General features: G+C 48.8%; 1 protein-coding gene across 2 annotated transcripts in view; it reads left to right on the forward strand.

Annotated features, from left to right (window-relative positions):
- Positions 1 to 23,722, forward strand: part of LOC115475174 (serine/threonine-protein kinase RIO1-like) — a 201,305-nt gene that overhangs the window by 150,615 nt on the left and 26,968 nt on the right. For both annotated transcript variants that reach the window (XM_030210941.1, XM_030210942.1), the window contains one exon: positions 22,911 to 22,976. In XM_030210941.1, coding sequence (XP_030066801.1) covers positions 22,911 to 22,976 — 66 coding nt within the window. The remainder of the gene's footprint in view (positions 1 to 22,910; positions 22,977 to 23,722) is intronic.

The following is a 23,722-nucleotide window of genomic DNA, read 5'->3' on the forward strand; positions in this document are numbered from 1 at the left end:
GTTCTCCAAATATCCCCCTTGTACTACTAAAACTTCCAGTTTTACAGCTTCTGGAATTTGGCCCAAAATGTCATTTTTGCTCAGGCGACATTTTGCAACCCTTTACTTGAGGTCCCCTAGAACCTCCAATTTTTAGTCTTTTGAACTAAAGTTTTGCACAGCTTAGTTTTTTATCATAAAGAAACTATGTACCAAATTTCATCAAAATCTGAGATGGTGAGGTGGGGACGACCTTTAAAATTGGTCCACTTGACACGGAATGACTCAATTGCTGACTTTGTCCACAGCTTATTGCTACTGGGAAAGTTAGCCATGTTCCACAGTTGGTCAAGTTACCCATATTTTCAGTATAGAAATAAAATCAGCACCTGTGTTGCCAGGCTTAAGAAATAAGATCTATTCATAACTGTACAATTCTACTTGGAGCTGAAGATTCAGCTGTCATTTTATGAGGAGAACCAGATCTGTTTTTAACTCTGATCACCTCAGCTTTGTTTCTGGGCTGTATACATCAGCTGTCTGGTGAGCAGGAACTAGTCTCTAATTCACAGATCACATTTATTTAGTTATTTAATGGGATTATTAACCGCCTTTATGAAGAGATTTCACCCAAGGCAGTATACAGCAGGTATGAACTAGAAGCTGTGGCAAAATAAAAAAGGTGGGGGGGATTCAGTAGGTATATTTTAGCTTATAGTATACACTTAAATTACATAAGAATAGCCATACTGGGTCAGACCAATAGTCCTTCTAACCCAGTATCCTGTTTCCAACAGTGGCTGTCCAGGTCACAAGTATCAGTGTAGCCACAATTTATATCTATGGAACTGTGATGTGCTTTTTAGATGTTTATTTAAATTATATAGAATGATTAAGGAAATCTATACACTGCTGGTCATGCTTCCTGTGTATCACATTTTCAGGAATTTGCATGTTGAAGCTTGGGATGCCAGCTATGGTTACATGTGAGGCAGCTACCCCTCTTATAATTCTCCATCACTCAGCTTGTTCTTCTACCCTCCAACTTTGCTTCTGCCACACAGTTGCACCTGCAAGATGTGTTGCATACCTACAACACTATCTGTATTGCTATCCTACAGCAATACTTGCACCAGCCATCTTTATGCTATGCCTGCAGGGTGCCTCAGCTTTGCTATATATACCATCCTTACATCTCCTAGCTGTACGGCATAGTGGCAGAAGCCGACTGACAGTCTTAGCTGTACCCTTAGCCATACCCAGTATAGCACGGATATAGCACACAGTTGGATAACATGCATGCAGCAGGCAACCATATGGCATAGATGCAGTATGGCATGGATAAAATGAGCAACTGTATGACATGCAAAGATACAACAGAGGTCTGTGCTAAAGATGTAGAAAGACTGGAATCGGTGCAAAGAAAAGCTGCAAAAATGGTATGGGATTTGCGGTGCAAACCATACGAGGAGAGACTTGCCAACCTGAACATGTATACCTTGGAGGAAAGGAGAAACAGGGGTGACATGATACAGACGTTCAAATATGTGAAAGGTATTAATCCGCAAACGAACATTTTCCGGAGATGGGAAGGTGGTAGAACTAGAGGACATGAATTGGGGTTGAAGATGGGCAGACTCAGAAGTAATGTCAGGAAGTATTTTTTTTCATGGAGAGGGTGATAGATACATGGAATGCCCTCCAGCGGGAGGTGGTGGAGATTAAAACAGTAATGGAATTCAAACATGCATGGGACAAACACAACAGAATCCTGTTTAGAAGGAATGGATCTACAGAATCTTAGTGGAGATTTGATGTCAATGCCGGTAATTGGGAAGCAAAACCAGTTCTGGGTAGACTACGGTCTACGCCCTGATTGTAACTCAATAGATATGGAAAATTCAAGAACAGTGCTGGGCAGACTTTTACAATCTGTGCCCTGAGAAAGGCAAGGAAAAAACAACCTCTGGTATACATGTAAAGTATCACATACCATGTAAAATGAGTTTATCTTTTTGGGCAGACTGGATAGACCGTACAGGTCTTTCTCCGAGGACAAGCAGGCTGCTTGTTCTCACGACTGGGTTGACGTCCACGGCAGCCCCCACCAACCGGAACAAAACTTCGCGGGTGGTCCCGCACGCAGGGCACGCCCACCGCGCATGCGCGGCCGTCTTCCCGCCTGTGCGTGACTGTTCCCGCTCAGTCTTTTCATTTCCGCGCTGGAGAGAGCCGTGTTCGTCTCTCTCTCTGTCAGCCCCGGAAACCGGATCGCGTTTTAACCGCGAATTTTCTCTTTTTCTCTTTTTTGTTTCATTGTTCTCCATTTTTTTCTATTTAGTTTAAAAAAAAAACAAAAAACGCTGAACTTTGTTTTCCCCTCGTCTCTTAGCGGGGGCGTCGCGTTGCGGCCTTGTGGCCGCGCGGTCGATTTATTTTCGAGGTGTGAATTTTACCGCCACCATCGACGACTTTGACTTCGCCGACGCGATTTTTCCGTCGATGTCCTCGAAGGTCCCGAGTGGATTTAAAAAGTGTGGTCGGTGCGGCCAGCATATCTCGCAGACCGACACTCACGCTTGGTGCCTCCAGTGCCTCGGGCCGGAGCACGATACCAAGACGTGCACTTTGTGTCTCGGTCTCCGGAAACGGACACAAGTAGCGAGGCAAGTTCTTCGGGATCGTCTTTTTGGAACTTGCGCCGGCCCCTCGACGTCGACTTCGACGACATCGGTATCGACAGCCGGTTCTTCGGTACCGGTATCGATGTCCACGAAATTGGCACCGATGGCATCGACCCCAGGAGCACAGGTCCCGTCGGCCCGCCGGTCCCCCGGTGAAGGCAGGGGTAAGAGGCCGCGTGGGCAATTGGCCCCGGTCACTCCCTCTATCCAGGGCCCTTGAGACCGAACCCTGTCGGACCCGGTCCCTCGAGGCCGAGGGGGATCGTCCTCCTCCTCCTCAATTCCACCCAGCGCCGATGACGGGCACCGCAAAAAGGCAAAGAAGCACCGTCATCGGTCGCCCACGTTGCATCTGGCTCCCGGTGCCGGAGATGAGTCGACGCCGAGGAAGCGGCAGCGTCGAGAGGAGAGGTCCCCCTCTGTAGTAGAGGTACCGCCACGTCAGGGTGCCAGCACTTCGGTGCAGTCTCCTGGACCCAAGCGGCTTCCGGCACCGACGCCTCTACCGGCCCCCTCGCCTTTCCCGACAGCGGGCCTTGACGAGTGCCTCCGAGCCATCCTTCCGGGGATCCTGGAAGGGCTGATGCGCCAGATTGTGCCGGCGCCGGGGGTGTTTGCGCCCTTGGCGCCGGCGAGCTCTAGCCCGGTGCCAAGGCCTTCGACGCCGCTTGCGGCGCCGGTCTCGACCGCCACGCAGGTGGAGTCCCCGTCGACGTCAATGGAGGGAGCTTCGTCCCCGCCGGCGCGGGAGTCCACCGCTCAACGACACCACCGAGGCCTCGGTGCCGCGACGTCGAGCCGGGCCCGGTTGAGGACTCAGCTGCACGAGCTTATGTCCGACACCGAGGAAGAGGCCTCGTGGGGGGAGGAGGAGGACCCCAGATATTTCTCCTCAGAGGAGTCTGTGGGCCTTTCCTCCGACCCCACTCCTTCACCAGAGAGGAAGCTCTCGCCACCTGAGAGCCTCTCCTTTGCCTCCTTTGTCAGGGATATGTCTATTTGCATTCCCTTTCCCGTGGTCTCTGTGGATGAGCCGAGAGCTGAGATGCTCGAGGTCCTCGACTATCCATCACCACCTAGAGAGTCCTCCACGGTACCGTTGCACAATGTCCTCAAAGAGACACTGCTTCGGAACTGGTTGAGACCACTATCTAATCCCACCATCCCCAAGAAAGCAGAGTCCCAATACAGAATCCACTCGGACCCAGAGTTAATGCGGCCCCAATTGCCTCATGACTCGGCGGTCGTGGACTCTGCTCTCAAGAGGGCACGGAGTTTGAGAGATACCGCCTCGGCGCCCCCGGGGCGGGAGTCTCGCACTCTGGACTCGTTTGGGAGGAAGGCCTACCAATCTTCCATGCTCGTGACCCGCATCCAGTCTTACCAGCTCTACACGAGCATCCACATGTGGAATAATGTGAAGCAACTGGCGGACCTGGTTGACAAGCTCCCGCTGGAGCAGTCCAGGCCTTTTCAGGAGGTGGTCAGGCAGCTGAAGGCGTGCAGAAAGTTCCTATCCAGGGGTATATATGACACCTGTGACGTGGCATCTCGTGCTGCGGCCCAAGGTATAGTGATGCGCAGGCTCTCATGGCTGCGTGCCTCTGACCTGGACAACCGCACCCAGCAGAGACTGGCCGACGTCCCTTGCCGGGGGGATAATATTTTTGGCGAGAAGGTCGAGCAGCTGGTGGACCAACTGCATCAGCGGGAAACCGCCCTCGACAAGCTCTCCCACCGGGCGCCTTCAGCATCCACCTCAGCAGGTGGACGTTTTTCTCGGGCCCGGCAGGCTGCGCCCTATGCCTTTACCAAGCGTAGGTACACCCAGCCGGCCCGAAGGCTTTGTCAGGCACAGGGACCGTCCCAGCGCGCTTGTTCTCGTCAACAGCGTGCGCCTAAGCAGCCCCCTGCGCCTCCACAGCAAAAGCCGGGGACGGGCTTTTGGCTGGATCCATGGGAACATAGCCGCCCTCAAAGTGTCCGTACCAGACGATCTGCCGGTCGGAGGGAGGTTAAAAATTTTTTCACCAAAGGTGGCCTCTCATAACCTCCGACCAGTGGGTTCTCCAAATAGTGCGGTGCGGATACGCCCTGAATTTGGCCTCCCTGCCACCAAATTGTCCTCCGGGAGCTCAATCCTTCAGCTCCCATCATAAGCAGGTACTTGCAGAGGAACTCTCCGCCCTTCTCAGCGCCAATGCGGTCGAGCCCGTACCACCCGGGCAGGGATTCTATTCCAGGTACTTCCTTGTGGAAAAGAAAACAGGGGGGATGCGTCCCATCCTAGACCTGAGAGGCCTGAACAAATTCCTGGTCAAAGAAAAGTTCAGGATGCTTTCCTTGGGCACCCTTCTGCCAATGATTCAGAAAAACGATTGGCTATGTTCCCTGGATTTAAAGGACGCATACACTCACATCCCGATACTGCCAGCTCACAGACAGTATCTCAGATTCCGCCTGGGCACACGGCACTTTCAGTATTGTGTGCTGCCCTTTGGGCTTGCCTCTGCCCCACGGGTGTTTACAAAGTGCCTCGTGGTGGTAGCGGCGTATCTACGCAAGCTGGGAGTGCACGTGTTACCATATCTTGTCGATTGACTGGTCAAGAACACCTCGGAGGCAGGAGCTCTCCGGTCCATGCAGTGCACTATTCAACTCCTGGAGCTGCTGGGGTTTGTGATAAATTACCCAAAGTCCCATCTCCAGCCAGCCCAGTCTCTGGAATTCATAGGAGCTCTGCTGAATACCCAGACGGCTCAGGCCTTCCTTCCCGAAGCGAGGGCCAACAACCTCCTGTCCCTGGCTTCCCAGACCGGAGCGTCTCAGCAGATCACAGCTCGGCAGATGTTGAGACTTCTGGGTCATATGGCCTCTACAGTTCACGTGACTCCCATGGCTCGTCTTCACATGAGATCTGCTCAATGGACCCTAGCTTCCCAGTGGTTTCAAGCCACCAGGAATCTAGAAGATGTCATCCGCCTCTCCACCAGTTGCCGCATTTCACTGCACTGGTGGACCATTCGGACCAATTTGACCCTAGGACGTCCATTCCAAATTCCACAGCCCACGAAGGTGCTGACGACGGATGCATCTCGCCTGGGGTGGGGAGCTCATGTCGATGGGCTTCACACCCAGGGTCTGTGGTCCCTCCAGGAAAAGGATCTGCAGATCAACCTCCTGGAGCTCCGAGCAATCTGGAACGCACTGAAGGCTTTCAGAGATCGGCTGTCCTGTCAAATTGTTCAAATTCGGACAGACAATCAGGTTGCAATGTATTACATCAACAAGCAGGGGGGCACCGGATCTCGCCCCCTGTGTCAGGAGGCCGTCGGGATGTGGCGTTGGGCTTGCCAGTTCGGCATGCTCCTCCAAGCCACATACCTGGCAGGCGTAAACAACAGTCTGGCCGACAGACTGAGCAGAGTCATGCAACCGCACGAGTGGTCGCTCCATTCCAGAGTGGTACGCAAGATCTTCCGAGTGTGGGGCACCCCCTCGGTGGACCTTTTCGCCTCTCGGACCAACCACAAGCTGCCTCTGTTCTGTTCCAGACTTCAGACACACGGCAGGCTAGCGTCGGATGCCTTTCTCCTCCATTGGGGGACGGGCCTCCTGTATGCTTATCCTCCCATACCTTTGGTGGGGAAGACCTTACTGAAGCTCAAGCAAGACCGCGGCACCATGATTCTGATCGCGACCTTTTGGCCCCGTCAGATCTGGTTCCCTCTTCTTCTGGAGTTGTCCTCCGAAGAACCGTGGAGATTGGAGTGTTTTCCGACTCTCATTTCGCAGAACGACGGAGCGTTGCTGCACCCCAACCTCCAGTTTCTGGCTCTCACGGCCTGGATGTTGAGGGCGTAGACTTCACTGCGTTGGGTCTGTCTGAGGGTGTCTCCCGTGTCTTGCTTGCCTCTAGAAAGGATTCCACTAAAAAGAGTTACTTTTTCAAGTGGAGGAGGTTTGTCGTTTGGTGTGAGAGCAAGGCCCTAGAACCTCGTTCTTGCCCTGCACAGAACCTGCTTGAATACCTTCTGCACTTATCAGAGTCTGGCCTCAAGACCAACTCAGTAAGGAATCACCTTAGTGCGATTAGTGCTTACCATTATCGTGTGGAAGGTAAAGCCATCTCTGGAGAGCCTTTGGTCGTTCGATTCATGAGAGGCTTGCTTTTGTCAAAGCCCCCTATCAAGCCTCCTGCAGTGTCATGGGATCTCAACGTCGTCCTCACCCAGCTGATGAATCCTCCTTTTGAGCCACTGAATACCTGCCATCTGAAGTACTTGACCTGGAGGGTCATTTTCTTGGTGGCAGTTACTTCAGCTCGTAGGGTCAGTGAGCTTCAAGCCCTGGTAGCTCATGCTCCATATACCAAATTTCATCACAACAGAGTAGTGCTCCGCACTCACCCAAAGTTCCTGCCGAAGGTGGTGTCGGAGTTCCATCTTAACCAGTCAATTGTCTTGCCAACATTCTTTCCCAGACCGCATACCCGCCCTGCTGAACGTCAGTTGCACACATTGGACTGCAAGAGAGCATTGGCCTTCTACTTGGAGCGGACACAGCCCCACAGACAGTCCGCCCAATTGTTTGTTTCTTTCGACCCCAATAGGAAAGGGGTCGCTGTCGGGAAACGCACCATCTCCAATTGGCTAGCAGATTGCAGTTCCTTCACTTACGCCCAGGCTGGGCTGACTCTTGAGGGTCATGTCACGGCTCATAGTGTCAGAGCCATGGCAGCGTCGGTGGCTCACTTGAAGTCAGTCACTATTGAAGAGATTTGCAAGGCTGCGACGTCATCTGTCCACACATTCACATCACATTACTGCCTCCAGCAGGATACCCGACGCGACAGTCAGTTCGGGCAGTCGGTGCTGCAGAATCTGTTTGGGGTGTAAATCCAACTCCACCCTCCGGGACCCGAATTTATTCTGGTCAGGCTGCACTCTCAGTTAGTTGTTCTTCGTAGGTCAATTTTCTGTTGTACCCTCGCCGTTGTGAGGTTAAATTGACCTGGGTTCTTGTTTAGAGTGAGCCTGAGAGCTAGGGATACCCCAGTCGTGAGAACAAGCAGCCTGCTTGTCCTCGGAGAAAGTGAACGATACATACCTCTGTAGCAGGTGTTCTCCGAGGACAGCAGGCTGATTGTTCTCACCTACCCTCCCTCCTCCCCTTTGGAGTTGCGTTTGATCATTTTGCTTGTCATTCAACTGAGCGGGAACGGTCACGCACGGGCGGGAAGACGGCCGCGCATGCGCGGTGGGCGTGCCCTGCGTGCGGGACCGCCCGCGAAGTTTTGTTCCGGTTGGTGGGGGCTGCCATGGACGTCAACCCAGTCGTGAGAACAATCAGCCTGCTGTCCTCGGAGAACACCTGCTACAGGTATGTATCATTCACTTTATCTGCCGTCATTTACTATGTTACTGGGTTGCTATGTTAGATTTTTGAATTCTAAATTCAACTGGAAGCCAGTGGATTTTTTTTTTTTTTAAAGAGGGGTTAGTATGGCTGCGTTTTGTATAGTCTAGCGTTTTTTCAGATTCATATTTGAAGACCTGCAGTAGACTATATTGCAGTAATCAAGCTTTGATATCAAATGCATGCAGTAATGACTGAAGAAAGTCCCCTTCAAAGCAGTCATGCATAAGTATTGCCATACTGAGAAAGACCAAAGGTCCATCGAGCCCAGCATCCTGTTTCCAACAGTGGCCACCAACAGTGACCAATCCAGGTCACAAATACCCAGCAAGATCCCAAAAAATGTACAAAATAGTGGATTTTTCTCCAAGTCCATTTAATAACGATCTATGGACTTTTCCTTTAGGAAGCCGTCCAAACCTTTTTTAAACTCCGCCAAGCTAACCGCCTTTACCACATTCTCTGGCAACGAATTCCAGAGTTTAATTACAAGTAGCTTCATCGCATGCCCCCTAGTCCTAGTATTTTTGGAAAGCGTTAACAGATGCTTCACATCTACCCATTCAACTCCACAACGAATTCCAGAGTTTAATTACACATTGAGTGAAGAAACATTTTCTCCGATTTGTTTTAAATTTACTACATTGGAGCTTCGTTGCATGCCACCTAGTCCTAGTATTTTTGGAAAGCGTGAACAGACGCTTCACATCTACCTGTTCAACTCCACTCATTTTATAGACTTCTATCATATCTCCCCTCAACCACCTTTTCTCCAAGCTGGATTCCAAAAATGTACAAAACATTTTATACTGCTTATACCAGAAATAGTGGATTTCCCTAGTCCATTTAATAACGGTCTATGGGCTTTACCTTTAGGAAGCCGTCCAAACCTTTTTAAAACTCCACTAAGCTAACCGCCTTTACCACATTCTCTGGCAACGAATTCCAGAGTTTAATTACAAGTAGCTTCATCGCATGCCCCCTAGTCCTAGTATTTTTGGAAAGCGTTAACAGATGCTTCACATCTACCCATTCAACTCCACTCATTATTTTATAGACCTCTATCATATCTCCCTTCAGCCGCTTTTTCTCCAAGCTGAAGAGCCCTAGCCGCTTTTGCCTTTCCTCATAGGGAAGTCATCCCATCCCCTTTATCATTTTCGTCACCCTTCTCTGCACCTTTTCTAATTCCACTATATCTTTTTTGAGATGCGGTGTCCAAAATTGAACACAATATACCATGGAGCAATACAAAGGCATTATAACATCCTCATTTTTGTTTTCCATTCCTTTCCTAATAATACTTAACATTCTATTTGCTTTCTTAGCTGCAGCAGCACACTGAGTAGAAGGTTTCAATGTATCATCAACGACGACACCTAGATCCCTTTCTTGGACCGTGACTCCTAACGTGGAACCTTGCATAACGTAGCTATAAATTCCGGTTCCTCTTTCCCATATGCATCACTTTGCACTTGCTCACATTAAACGTCATCTGCCATTTAGACACCCAGTCTCCCAGTCTCGTAAGGTTCTCTTGTAATTTTTCACAATCCTCCCGCGATTTAACGACTTTGAATAATTTTGTGTCATCAGCAAATTTAATTACCTCACAAGTTACTCCCATCTCTAGGTCATTTATAAATATGTTAAAAAGCAGTGGTCCCAGCACAGAGCCCTGGGGAACCCCACTAACTACCCTTCTCATTGAGAATACTGACTATTTAACCCTGATGTAGAACACAAAAACGAGATCTAATTACAGCTGCTACTTGCAGGGTAAATGATTATTGGGTAGTAAGCAGAGGCGTAGCCAGGTTTTGATCTCAGGGGGAGCAGACTTTTATAAAATAGGCACCGGTTGGTGTCAGTTACACAGCAGTGTCTGTGTTGTTGCTCAGGGGCTGTAGCGGGTACTGATTAATACAGGCAGTCTCTGTTGCGTCCTGCCTACAAGGAAACAGTAAGTTACATCAAGAGGCAGGACACAGAAGAGATCCCTGGACTGGCCAGAGCAGGCAATCTGTCTTCTTAACTACAAAGTAAAAATATTTAAATCGTGACCATCACCTCAGGAATAGTACACACATTCCTTCCACTGCTAGATACCTTGTTTAAATCAGATGGGCGTTTGTGTGTTGATTCTACAGGATGTGAAGAACACTAGTCCTGAACATTTGTATTTTAGGTGACAAGGGCTCTTGCCCCAGAGCCTACTTTCAAATAGGGCTAGACATTTTGTGAAATAACACAAACCCCTGCAAAAAGACACCCAAAACCTATACTGAAAACTTACTACACCATAACAGCCCTAATCCACCTAAAAAAAGACAGTGCTATAAATATTACAGTGGGACCTAGAGAAGTGTTTCCCTATTGGTCCTGGAGTACCCCCTTGCCATTCAGGTTATCCACAATGAATCTGCATGAAAAAGATTTGCATGTAATGGAGGCAATATACAAATCAATGTCATGCATATTTACTGTGGATATCCTGAAATCCTGAGTGACAAGGGGGTACTCCAGGACCAACTTGGGAAACTGCTCTAGAACACAAAACTTGCCACACCATAACAGCCCTAACCCACCTTTGAACAGACAGTGCTATATATATTACACTGGGCTCTAGAGCACCAATTAACCTACTATTGGGAAACTGGAACAAGCTGGACTGTTAGACATTCCTACATAGATGCTACATGCTAGCAGAATCCTTCACCTCAGGCACACATGCAGAACATGGACAGATCCTCATCTATATAACATAAGAGTAGTCATGCTGGGTCAAACCAATGGTCCATCTAGCCAAGTATCCTGTTTCCAACAGTGGCCAACCCAGGTCACAAGCACCTGGTAGAAACCCAAATTGTGACAATATTCCAATCTAATACAGAATAGGGAGCCACAAAAGAAACCACCACCAGCAACAAAAATTGAAATAGAGAACCCCCTCCTCTCTGCCCAAGGAAGCCAGACTCTATAAATAGTGGAATACTGACTTAAGAAAATGCACTCAGACCCCTGCAGGGTTGCTAATTTGAAGGTATCGGAGATGTGCATTTTCAAATACTGTCATATTCCTAATATCAAATTGAAAATAAAATACCTTTTTCTACTGTTTTCTACTCTGTGACCCTATCTCCTCCCCCTTTCCAGTAGTGCCTTCTCTGTGTCCCTATCGCCTCCCCCTCCTTTTCAATAGAGCACCTATCTCCCCCCTTTTCAGAAGTGCCCCTGTGTCCCCATTTCTTCTTTCTCCAACACTGCCTCTTTGTGTTTCAATGCTCCTACCCTCTCCCTGTCCAATATTGACTCTGTGTCCTTCTCCATCCCTGTCCAGCATTTACTATATCCTTCTCTCTCCCCATGTTAACCTTTTTTCCTGTCTCTTTCAGCGCTCCCCAGTGTTTCATTTGGAGGGGCTGGTTATAGGGACACTCTAGCAGGTGTTATATTTGTGCAGAGATTTTTTTTCTCCTGGTCAAGGCCACTAAAACAGACATCATGTTATGAGAATCAGGTGCTCAACATTCAGAGTTTCTCTATATTTATTTATTACATATAATACCCTACATTAAACGTGAATTAGGTTGAAACAAAGCAGAATAATCCATTTGCGTACCAAAAAGGTAAACTACAAAGTAGATGAAAATGTGATTTCATGTGCCCCAAATGAAAGGAGAGTTTAATTCTATCTCCATTTAATTTCAATATATTCTATCTTCCCATGGCAGATTACAACAGTTAAGATAATGATCCCATCAGAAAACAGGATATTCTCACTGAAATCTGGATATCTGTATTGCATAGAAGCACATTGAAGAAAAATCAAACTATACAGTTTATAATTGCAGTTTCTACCAGCTACTATAATTTTTGAAGCTGTTTTAGTGATATTCAATTGTTACTACATCTACATTTCTCCTCCAGCTTTTAAAGCACTGCCTATCCAACTAAAACAACTTTAGACTTCTTACAGGCATGGACCAACAATAAAGAACGACAACATGGATACACAGCTGCTCATACCTTTGTGAAGGGCAGTGAAGGCTGAGCGGGGGAGTGTAAACAAACCAAACTGGGTTCCATGCTTACAGTGAACTAGATGGCTCACTTCCACTGCTATTAAGCTTTTTCTAACTTCTCCACCCCCTACCTCCCTCTCTTCAGCCAGCTCTCTCCCGTCTGCATAGTTATTTTTACTTCCCTGAAGCTTTTTCCCTCCTGCTGCACCGGCGATTCTCAGTCAGCTGTTTGCCAGTGTCGGGGACGCGTCTGAGGAGAAGCCCCGACGCTGGCAAACAGCTGACTGAGAATCACCGGTGCAGCAGGAGGGAAAAAGCTTCAGGGAAGTAAAAACCACTATGCGCTGCAGACGGGAGAGAGCGGGCAGGAGAAGAGACAACAGAACAGATGACTCACGGGGAACGGAGAGAGAGAGTTTTTCCATGTGGCGCATAGGCGCCATTTTTTCAAAATATCCGTTTAGGGGAGCGACCGCTCCCCCTGTGCCCCACCTAGCTACGCCACTGGTAGTAAGTGTTCCCAGCCTGCCCCCTAGCAACTGCGCAACAAAAGTTTTGCTGGTTCTTTTATTGTGAAGATAGGCTATACTACACACAATGCATTGAGGCTGAAACCTTACATACAAAGGGCTTTATTCTATAAAGGTTATGCTCCTAAATTACAAGCATTATGCCCGTAATTTAGGAGCGTAAATTTAGGTGTATAAATTTAGGTCCATACCTTATGCTTTTAAATTTTAGGAGCGTAAATTTAGGAGCTTAACCTGTATAGAATAAGGCCCAAAATGTTTTTCATAGGCCAGCAAAAATTAGAAAGAACATTGCTGGTAGTCTAGAACAACTCCCAAATGATTCAACCAGCTGTATAGTATTCCCAAATAGTGTAAGTTTGGATGTAGGATGGGAGGTGTGACCAGTCAACCAACAAGGTACAGTTCTCTCTGAATTGAAGACTTACTGATGATTTCACAGCCAGTGAGATACAGTATCTAAACAGGTCTGTAATGGAGAGATATCGTTGTGTTCTGGATTTGTATAGTGAAGTAATAGGATATCATTGGCATAGAAATTAAGAGATAGAAAATGTTTGAGTAGACAATGGCCTCAATGGGACTAGTATACTACAGAATCTTTCAAGGAATTCTAGCATAACTTATTCTTGTTTTCTTTATCGTTTTGATTTTTTTTATCCCACTCATTTTAGGTACCCCTTTGCTACATCACACTATTCTGGACTGGTCTGGTATGGATGAAAAGGAAAGAAAATTTGTCTTATCTGATTTTCTTTCCTTTAGTCCTACCAGACCAGTCCAGAAACCTACCATAATTGATTTTATTTTTCCTATGAGGTGTCTTTCCCTATTTCTCTTCATTTTCTTACAGATTCCATGCCTCCTGTTTTTTAAGCATTCTTCAGTGTTCACAGTTTTACACATCTCCTGACTTAGTGAAATTTCTGTATGTCAGTAGATTATATGCCTCCATTGGTACTGTACGTATTACATGATGTAACATTTACTATTTCATATTGACTGGCAATTTGTTCATGAACCGCATTGCTTGTCTGCTAGTTGTACAATGCCCTGAAGGGGTGAGTCACAAAGAGCTATTTTGTTTCTCTGTCTCCATCCGCTGGTCAGTGGACACAACCCACTCATTCTGGACTGTCCTGATATAGGAAAGAAAATTATCAGGTAATACCATTTTTCCGTTAATTGCATTGATATCTTTGAGTCTTAGCGCTTTCAGATTTAATGGCACCTGCTACATGGAATTCCCCTCCCTTGTCAATTAGAGGTGAATACTCCCTAAAATTGTTTTAAAAGTCATTGAAACCTAGCTTTTCCAGAAGGCATTTGAGGGTACTTAGGTTTGTTGAGTTTGAAATTTGGCAGCATAAATTAGAATTTTTTTTTGTCTATTGTTTGTGTGATTGATTTTTAACTGTTCTATTTGACATTGTAGTTCTTTTCTTTAATATGGATTTTTAGATTTTACATCGCTTTGATCTTCAAAATGGTAGTTATTCATTATTAATAATAATAATAAATGAATAACTGTAAAAGGCCAAATTAATGTAATATGTCCGTTAATGATTTCAAATAAACCAGAAGAATCTGTAGTGTTGTCTTTCAAAAGGGTTTTCTCACATTCTTCCAGGTTGTTTAAGTACTAGAGATTCAGTAGTATTGTTGTTTTCCCTTAGGATGGTAAATGCATCACTGGATCAAATAATGTTAACTCACTGTACTCTGCGAATTTGAGAGTGTCAATGATTGTGAATGTCCAGCATGTTAACAATGAGCAATAGTCTGTGTTCCACTTGTGTCCATGCACACACTGCTGAGAAAGAAGAGAGTAGAAACGCTGAGCATAAAAGACCCCCAACTGCATAGGCGGTCGGTGGCCCAACTGTTTGGGGAGGCTAAAGGGGGCGGGGTTAGGGGTGGGGCCAGGGGCGGGGCTTACATCCATAATTGTCTGACAACATAGAAAAAAATAAGTAAAAAATAAGTCACAATACCTTTTATTAAATTTAGATATTAAATATGTATCATATGTCAAAGAATAAAGTGGTTGCTCAAAGCATGTACTAACCACAATTGCTCAACTGCAAAACACTATGCACAAATTTGTGCAAAAACACACTCATAAACCTTACTGTACCATAACACTGGGCAGACCCTAATAAACCAATATACCACCCATACGGAAAATGCAGACCGTCAACAATATGAAACAAGGGATCATAATATCACAATTCTCATGTAGAGCCACAAAACACCCTTTTAGGGTGGAAAGTGTTCACAATGAGCTCCTTTTATGTAGATCCTTCAAGAGGTAGTGTGTCATGATTTAGGCTCTAAAACCCTTCCATATCATCATGCTGATCAATCCATAGACTGGTGGGTTGTGTCCATCTACCAGCAGGTGGAGATAGAGAGCAAACTTTTGCCTCCCTATATGTGGTCATGTGCTGCCGGAAACTCCTCAGTATGTTCTCTATCTCAGCAGGTGGTGGTCACACACAGCAGCAGCTCTGGCTAGGCCTCCAAGCCTAATTTTTAGGTTTTGTTGAGTGCCTGGGGTTGAGGGCTCTTTTGAGCAAGTGCAAACCTGGTGGTGCCAGGTCCCTCCTTTTCTCCCCCCTCCCGCTGGCTCCGTTAAAAAAAAAAAAAAAATTTGAACGTCCTTAAAGGCGTTTATTTCGACGTTTATTTAAACGTTCATTGCAGCTACTCACTGGGACACCAGGTCGTTACAGCTCGGAGCGGAAAGCAGGTAATTTTTACCTTTTTATAGCGGGCAGGGGATCCCCGATTTATCTCCACGTGGCATATGGCATCGGAGGGCGAGGGCGTAAAGAGTCGCTCCCCGGATCGCTTGAGCGCTTCTAGAGGGGATGCGGGGGTCTTAAAGCCTGATTCGCCCCTGTTGGGTGACAGTTTCGTGACCGATGAATGTCCCGGTCCTTCATCCGGCGTGGCGGTTTTTCCCGCCATAAACGCCCATCCCCCGCTCCTCGCCTCCGCCATCTTGGCCGGTCACGCGGCTCGGACGGCTTCTTCTTGGGCCGCCCTTGAGGTTGGAGACATTAATGCCATGAACGCCCTTAATTTGGGCGACGGCACCAAAGCGGCTAAAGTTAAGCGCCGCTCTTCCCGCGCGGCTCCTTCGCGGAGTGTCGCGCCGGACGCCATTTTGGATGCGCAGCTTGTCTCTCCCCCGCTCTTGCGAGCGCCGGTTGAGGGTGCGTCTAGGGCTGTTGCCCAGGCTGCGGAAGTGCACAGTCTGGGGGGTTTCTCCCCCGAGTTTGTTTTGCTGCTGCATCAGGCCTTCCTTATGCAAAACGCTGCCCCTGCTCCCTCGTCTGGTAAAGAGGTTGAGGTTCCCAGAGGTAAACGCCCTCGGGTTGATTCCCAGGCCTTGGAGGACTTTGTCTCCTCTGATGTAGATGAGGGCAGCGTATCTGAGTTCTCCCAACGGTCCTTTGCGGATTCCTTGGAGGAGACGGATCCCCGCTTGGATGGAGCGGATGACCCCTCTGCAGCGCGGCTCTTTAGCTCAGAGGATTTGCCCAACCTGTTAGTGCAGGCCATGGGCATTTTGAAGATTTCCTCTCCGGAGGACGTCTCTCCCTCAGCCCCTGTTGGCTGTGCCATTATGCTGGGGACGAAGCGCCCGCCTAGAACCTTCCACATGCATGATGCCATGCACACCTTAATTTCGCCCGGAAGCGAGCCTTAAAGTGGCTAGGGCTATGTCCCGCCTCTATCCTTTGCCTGAAAGTGAACGTGAGGCCTTTCTGTGGCCTACCGTGAATTCTTTAATCACTGCGGTGACTAAGAAAACGGCGTTACCAGTGGAAGGTGGCACGGCCCTAAAGGACGCCCAAGACAGAAGATTGGAGGCGGCCTTAAGGTCGTCCTTTGAGGCGGCTGCTTTAAGTTTGCAGGCCTCAGTTTGCGGCTCCTATGTGGCCAGGGCGTGCCTGACTATGGTGCAGCGGGCTTCCCCCTCGGATCATTCCTTGAGGGCTGTTTGGCCGGCCCTGGAATCGGGCGTAGCCTATTTGGCAGACTTGCTGTATGATGTCTTGAGAGCCTCAGCTAAAGGCATGGCTCAGACAATCTCTGCGCGGCGGTGGCTTTGGCTGAAATATTGGTCTGCTGACCATGCCTCTAAATCCCGCCTGGCTAGGTTGCCTTTTAAAGGCAAGCTGCTCTTTGGGGTCGAGCTGGACAAAATCGTGACCGATCTCGGCACGTCTAAGGGCAAGAAGTTACCAGAGGTCAGGGCTCGGGCTAGTACTCGCCCTGGTACCTCCAGAGGACGGTTTCAGGAAGCCCGTCGGTACCGCCCGGGCAGGTCGGGCTCCTCTGCCCCCTCTTCCTTCAAGAGGAACTTCTCCCCCAAGCAGCATTCCTTTTGCAGAGACCGCCGTCCCGGAGGTGCTCCCTCCGGTCCTCCCCCAGGGTCTCGTACCCAATGACGGGGCCTTGATCCACGTCCCAGCGCAGATTGGAGGACGGCTGTCCTCGTTTATGGGCGAGTGGACCACAATAACTTCAGACGCTTGGGTGCTGGAAGTCATCAGAGACGGCTACAAGCTAGAGTTCTGCCGACCCTTAAAAGAGGGTTTGTACTCTCTCCCTGCAAGTCTCCGGTCAAGCTGTGGCAGTGCAGCAAACCTTGGACAATCTGATCTGCCTGGGGGCGGTCGTTCCGGTGCCAGAAAATCAGCTTGGCAAGGGACGTTACTCCATTTTCTTTGTGATTCCAAAGAAAGGAGGTTCGGTACGGCCTATCCTCGACCTCAAGGGGTCCATTGGGCCTTGAAAGTTCGGCACTTTCGCATGGAGACCCTCCGCTCTGTTATAGCGGCAGTGAAGGCAGGAGAGTTCCTGGCATCCTTGGACATCAAGGACGCGTACTTGCATATTCCCATCTGGCCTCCTCATCAACGCTCTCTGCGTTTTGCAGTACTGGGCCGACACTTCCAGTTCAGAGCCCTCCCGTTCGGGTTGGCTACTGCTCCGCGGACCTTCTCCAAAGTAATGGTGGTCATCGCGGCCTTCCTGAGGAGGGAAGGAGTTCAAGTCCATCCTTATCTGGACGACTGGTTGATCCAAGCCCCCTCTTATGCAGAGTGCGGCAAAGCTGTGAACTGGGTGGTTGCTCTTTTGAGCTCCCTGAGGTGGATCATCTACTGGGAGAAAAGCCAGCTGCGCCCGACTCAGTCCCTGGAGTATCTGGGAGTTCGATTCGACACCCAAGTGGGCAGAGTGTTCCTGCCAGACAATTGGATTGTCAAGCTTCAGGCTCAGGTGGACTAGTTCCTAGTAGCCTCTCCTATTCGGGCTTGGGACTATGTGCAGCTGTTGGGCTCTATGACGGCCACGATGGATGTAGTGCCCTGGGCCAGGGCTCATATGAGACCACTACGACAATCTCTGCTGCTGCGCTGGACTCCGATGTCGGAGGATTATGCTGTGCGCCTTCCCCTGGACCCAGCAGTGCGCAAGGCGCTGAGCTGGTGGACGCAGACAGACAAGTTGTCTGCAGGAATGCCTCTGGTGACCCCGGAGTGGATTGTCGTCACGACGGACGCCTCTTTGTCGGGCTGGGGAGCCCACTGCTTGGGAAGGACAGCGCAGGGGCTCTGGTCTCCTGCAGAGGCAAGTGGTCTATCAACCTCCTGGAACTCAGAGCCATTCGGTTGGCGCTTTTGGAGTTCATCCCGGTACTGGCGTTGAAGCCAGTACGGGTCCTGTTGGACAATGCCACGGCTGTGGTCTATGTCAACCACCAGGGAGGTACCAAGAGCGCCCCTCTAGCCAAGGAAGCCATGAATCTATGCCAGTGGGTGGTAGCGAGCCTGGAGCAGCTGTCAGCAGCCCACATTGCCGGAGTCATGAATGTCAAGGCGGACTTTCTCAGTCGCCATACCTTGGATCCCGGAGAGTGGCAGTTATCGGCTCAGGCGTTCTTGGATATCACGAAGCGCTGGGGCCAGTCGTGCCTAGATCTGATGGCGTCATCGGCCAATTGCCAAGTGCCGCGCTTTTTCAGCAGAGGACGGGACCCTCGATCTCTGGGAGTAGATGCTCTCCTCTAACAGTGGCCAACACAAGAGCTTCTCTATGTGTTCCCGCCCTGGCCCATGTTGGGCAGGGTACTAGACCGATTGGCAAAGCATCCGGGCCGGATGATCCTGGTGGGGCTGCCAGTGGAGCAGGGTCTGTTACAGCAGGGTCCCGTGGTGATGGAGGATCCCTCTCCCTTTGGTCTTACGGCCTGGCTATTGAGCGGCAGCGTCTGAGGAAGAAGGACTTCTCAGACAAGGTCATCGCCACTATGCTGAGAGCGAAGAAGCGCTCTACTTTTACTGCTTACGCCAAGGTTTGGCGTACCTTTGCAGCGTGGTGAAGCAGGCTCATTTTCTCCATTCACTGCTCCAATTTCTTCAGTGTTGGCATTCCTGCAAGAAGGTCGGGAGAAAGGCCTGTCGCTCAGTTCCCGTAAAGTCCAGGTAGCGGCCCTGGCTTGCTTCAGGGGCCGCCTGAAGGGTGCTTCCCTGGCTTCGTAGCCAGATGTGGTGCGTTTTCTCAAGGGAGTTAAGCACCTGCGCCCTCCTCTGCACTCAATGGTGCCTGCGTGGAATTTTATCCTGGTTCTAAGAGCATTACAGAAGCCGCCTTTTGAACCCTTGTTGAGGGCATCTCTGAAAGACCTGACGTTGAAAGCAGTCTTTTTGGTGGCTATCCCTTCAGCCAGAAGAGTTTCCGAGCTCCAGGCACTCTCATGTCGAGAGCCCTTTCTGCAGTTCACTGAGGCAGGAGTGTCTATTCGCACAGTGCCTTCCTTCCTGCCCAGGATTGTTTCTCGCTTCCATGTGAATCAGCAGCTCTGTCTCCCTTCCTTTCATAGGGAGGACTACCCAGAGGAGTACTCTGCTCTTAAATATCTGGATGTGAGACGAGTCATCATCAGATACTTGGAAGTGACCAATGATTTCCGGAAATCGGATCATCTGTTTGTCCTGTTTGCAGGTCCTCGTAAGGGTCTGCAGGCTGCTAAGCCTACAGTGGCAAGATGGGTCAAGGAAGCCATTGCAGCGGCTTATGTGGCCGCGGGGAAGGTGCCGCCTATCCAGCTGAAGGCTCACTCCACTAGAGCTCAGGCGGCCTCGATGGCAGAGGCCGGGTCCGTCTCCTTGGAAGAGATATGCAAGGCGGCAACTTGGGCCCATACATTCTCCAAGCATTACCGCTTGACTGTGGCGGCGCGGGCGGAGGCCCGGTTTGGAGATTCAGTGTTGAGGTCAGGGATTCCAATGTCCCGCCCTGGGTGAGTACTGCTTCGGTACATCCCACCAGTCTATGGATTGATCAGCATGATGATATGGAAGGTAAAATTATGTTTCATACCTGATAATTTTCTTTCCATTAATCATAGCTGATCAATCCATAGCCCCTCCCAGATATCTGTACTGTTTTTATTCTGGTTGCATTTCAGGTTCAAGTTTAGTCTTCAGTTACTTCAGAAAGACTTCGTGTTCTAGTTTTTTCACTTGGATTCTTCAAGAGTTGAGACGAGTTTGTGTTACAGTGAGCTGCTGCATTCCTCTCCCCTCCGTTTTACGGGGCTGGATTGAGACTTAAAATTCTGCCGGCACTCCCTCCCGCTTCGTGCGGTTGTAGGGCAGCTTTGTACCCCTCCCGCTTCGGCGGTGTTAGGGTCAGTCAGCTCCTGTTGCGGTTGCAGGATAAGCCAGATCCCCCCGCATCGGCGGGTGTGGTGTCCCTCCCCCGCTCCGCGGGGATGAGCTGGACGGATTCCCCTCCCCCACTTGTGTGGGGATGAGCTGGGTTAATTCCCCTCCCCCACTTGTGTGGGGATGAGCTGGGTTAATTCCCCTCCCCCGTTTCGGCGGTGGTGAGCTGGGCAGAGTGTCCCTTTGTGGGTGTAATTCTCTAAGTGCTGAGTCCTGCGGATGGAGCTTTGATATCGACATACTGAGGAGTTTCCGGCAGCACATGACCACATATAGGGAGGCAAAAGTTTGCTCTCTATCTCCACCTGCTGGTAGATGGACACAACCCACCAGTCTATGGATTGATCAGCTATGATTAATGGAAAGAAAATTATCAGGTATGAAACATAATTTTACCTTTCTGATGATTTGGTGCCACTTCAGTAAGGCCAATACACAATCTCTCCACTGCAAAACACTATACACAAACTTGTGCAAAAACACACTCATAACCTTACCAAACCATAACAGTACTAATTCCAAGGACAGGACAAGCTACAATCTTATGCATGGAAAGGCAGCACTGTAATTACACCGGGCTCTAAAACACCAGTGCACCACCTAGTGAAACAAAAAAACACCAAAAAGGGCTGAAAATACTACACGCTAGCAGAATACTGCACCTTGATCACATGAAAAACAAATGACACAACAAATATGAAGGCAAAATACTGAACTGGAAAGTTACCTCAAGAAGTCAGACTCAGCATGCAGCAATACTAGAAAAATTGAAACCTACATGCAAAACATCACAGATGCACATTTCCAAAAGCTGACATATTCCAGTTAATAAATTCTGAATAAAATACTTTTTTCTACCTTTGTTGTCTGATCATTTAGTTTTTCTATTCGCTTTGGTCCCAGTGTCTTCTGTTTTATGCAGGGTCTTCTTTCTATTTGATATTTTTTCTCTCACCACGTCCACCATCCTCCTGTGTCCTTATGCATCCTGTCTACCATCTGTAGCCCTGTCCCTATCCTTCAGTATCCCGATCCAGCTCTTAAATTCAACAGTCCCTCCATCTATATCCAGCATTTCTCCTCACTCCCCTCCATCCATGTGCATATACTTCCCGTCCCTCCATCCATGTCCAGCACCTTCCTTCTTTCTCTCCTACCCTTCCATCCAGTGTCATCCCTCTTTCTTTCTCCATTCTTCCACCCATTACCCTCTCCCAATCCTTCCATCCATTGTCTCCCTCTATCTCCCCTTCCTTCTAGACAGTTCTCTGTCTTGACCCTTTTCCATTCAGCATGTCCTCTCTCACCCCATCCTTCCAGTGTCTTTCCTCTGTCCCTCCCTACCAGTGTCTTCCCTCATTCTGCCCTCTCCTTCCAGCATTTTTCCTCTTTCTCCCTCCTTTCATCCAGCCAGCATTTCTCAGTCTGACAGCTAGGGTCTCCCCCAGTTTCTCCCCAACAGCTTCTCTCTCTCCTGCCCATGTCCCCTCTTTCTCTCCCCATCTTTTTCTGGCTCTCCCCTGCTTTTTTCCATATCCCTGGCTCTCCTCTGCTCTTTTCCATGGCCCCTCTTTCTCTCCCCATCTCTTTCTGTCTCTCCCCTGCTTTTTTTCCATGTCCCTGGCTCTCCCCTGCTCTTTTCCATGGCACCTCTTTCCCCATATCTTTCTGGCTCTCCCCTGCTTTTTTTCCATGTCCCTGGCTCTCCCCTGCTCTTTTCCACGGCCCCTCTTTTTCTCCCTATCGCTCTCTGGCTCTCCACTGCTCTTGTCCATGCCCCCTGGCTCTCCCTCTCTCTCCTCCTACCGTTTCCAGCCAGTGGCCACATTCTCTTCTCTCCCTCCGGCCCGGGCCTCTTAACAGCAGCGCTTACAGAAGAAAAAAAAGAAGCGCGGGGCCGCAGCAGCCTTCAGACATGCGCTGTCGGCTCTGCCGGTCCTCTGACCCCGGAACGGGAAATTGACATCACGGGGCAGAGACCGGCAGAGCCGACAGCGCATGTCTGAAGGCTGCTGCGGCCCCGCGCTTCTTTTTTTCTTATGTTATGCTGGCTGTGGGTGGAGAGTAGCGATGGCAGGTCTCATTCCTGGCTGCCGCTGCGCAACTCAACTGAAGATTTCGTCGAGTCTTGTAGGCGTGGCCGAGGGGAATTTCACAGCTGGGCTGGGGAGGCTTAGCCTCCCCAAGCCTCTTATACGGGGCGCCTATGCCCAACTGCTCAGAAATTTGCACAAGATGAAAAAAGGAATATATTTTATGATTCATCTAATAATTAATAGGCCATCTATTGTTATGGTGATATACTTTCATTTAGTGGGGTTTATATGACACTGAAATAACTCCTAACCCTGTGTGTCATGATTCACTATCAGAAACATCAGTAGAAACCGTTCCTCAGATTACAGCCCATGGCTTCGTAGGTGTGGTTCTTTCTGCATATTTGCTGCTGTAGGAGACCTGATAACAAGTTTCTAAATATTGGAGAGCCTTGGGAATGTTTACACTGTTTTGGTGTTTTTTTTACAGGCAATGGAAATAGCTGCACAGAGAACAGAGGAAGAAAGGTCCAATCAGGATAGCGTAGATGAAGAGGTTAGTCATGGTCTTCAGTATCAGTTACTAGAAGCACCCTGGATGCAGTGTACCTCTTTCAGGTATTATGCATTGTATGTTTTTATAGTCCAAGAAAAGGACAGATGAAAGCTATGATGCAGTCTGTCGTGTATAGTATTTGTACCTTTTTTGTGACCAATTTTTAAAAGTCATTTTTATACCTAAAAGAGCAGTTATGTGCAGTGTAGAAATGGGCTTCTTTTAAAATTGGGAAGGAAAATCCACCTGGGTGGATGGACAACAGAATCCCACATAATCAATAGAGTATAAGGGAAAGTGGGAAATGGACCAATGACTTAAGAGACTGTCCCAGTCCATTTCCCACTTTCCCTTATACTTATTTTAAAATTGCCAGGACTGTGCACAGCTGAAAGTATATACATAAATTTATTCAATGATTGGATGAGTTTCTGGGTTGGGATTAGGGAGGGGTTAGTGTTTATATGCATACTTTATAAATATTGTGTATTTAATTGCAGGTGTAAAGGGTTGTCACTATCCATTTCACAGTTCCCCTTAACTGTGCCACAATGTAATAAATTAGTCTGGCAGTACCATGTCCCCAAGTTGTTTTGGTTTGTGCAGAATTTGCATGGCATTGCTATACTTTGATTTATTATGTTGTGTGGCACAGTTAAGGGAAGCTGTAGAATGGATAGCTATGGCCCTTAAGCAATAATTCTCCAAGGACAAGCAGGCCAGGTGTAGTATCACAGTTGGGTGAT

The sequence above is a fragment of the Microcaecilia unicolor genome, chromosome 1 (genome assembly GCF_901765095.1).
Source record: "Microcaecilia unicolor chromosome 1, aMicUni1.1, whole genome shotgun sequence".
Classification (NCBI taxonomy): Eukaryota; Metazoa; Chordata; class Amphibia; order Gymnophiona; family Siphonopidae; genus Microcaecilia; species Microcaecilia unicolor.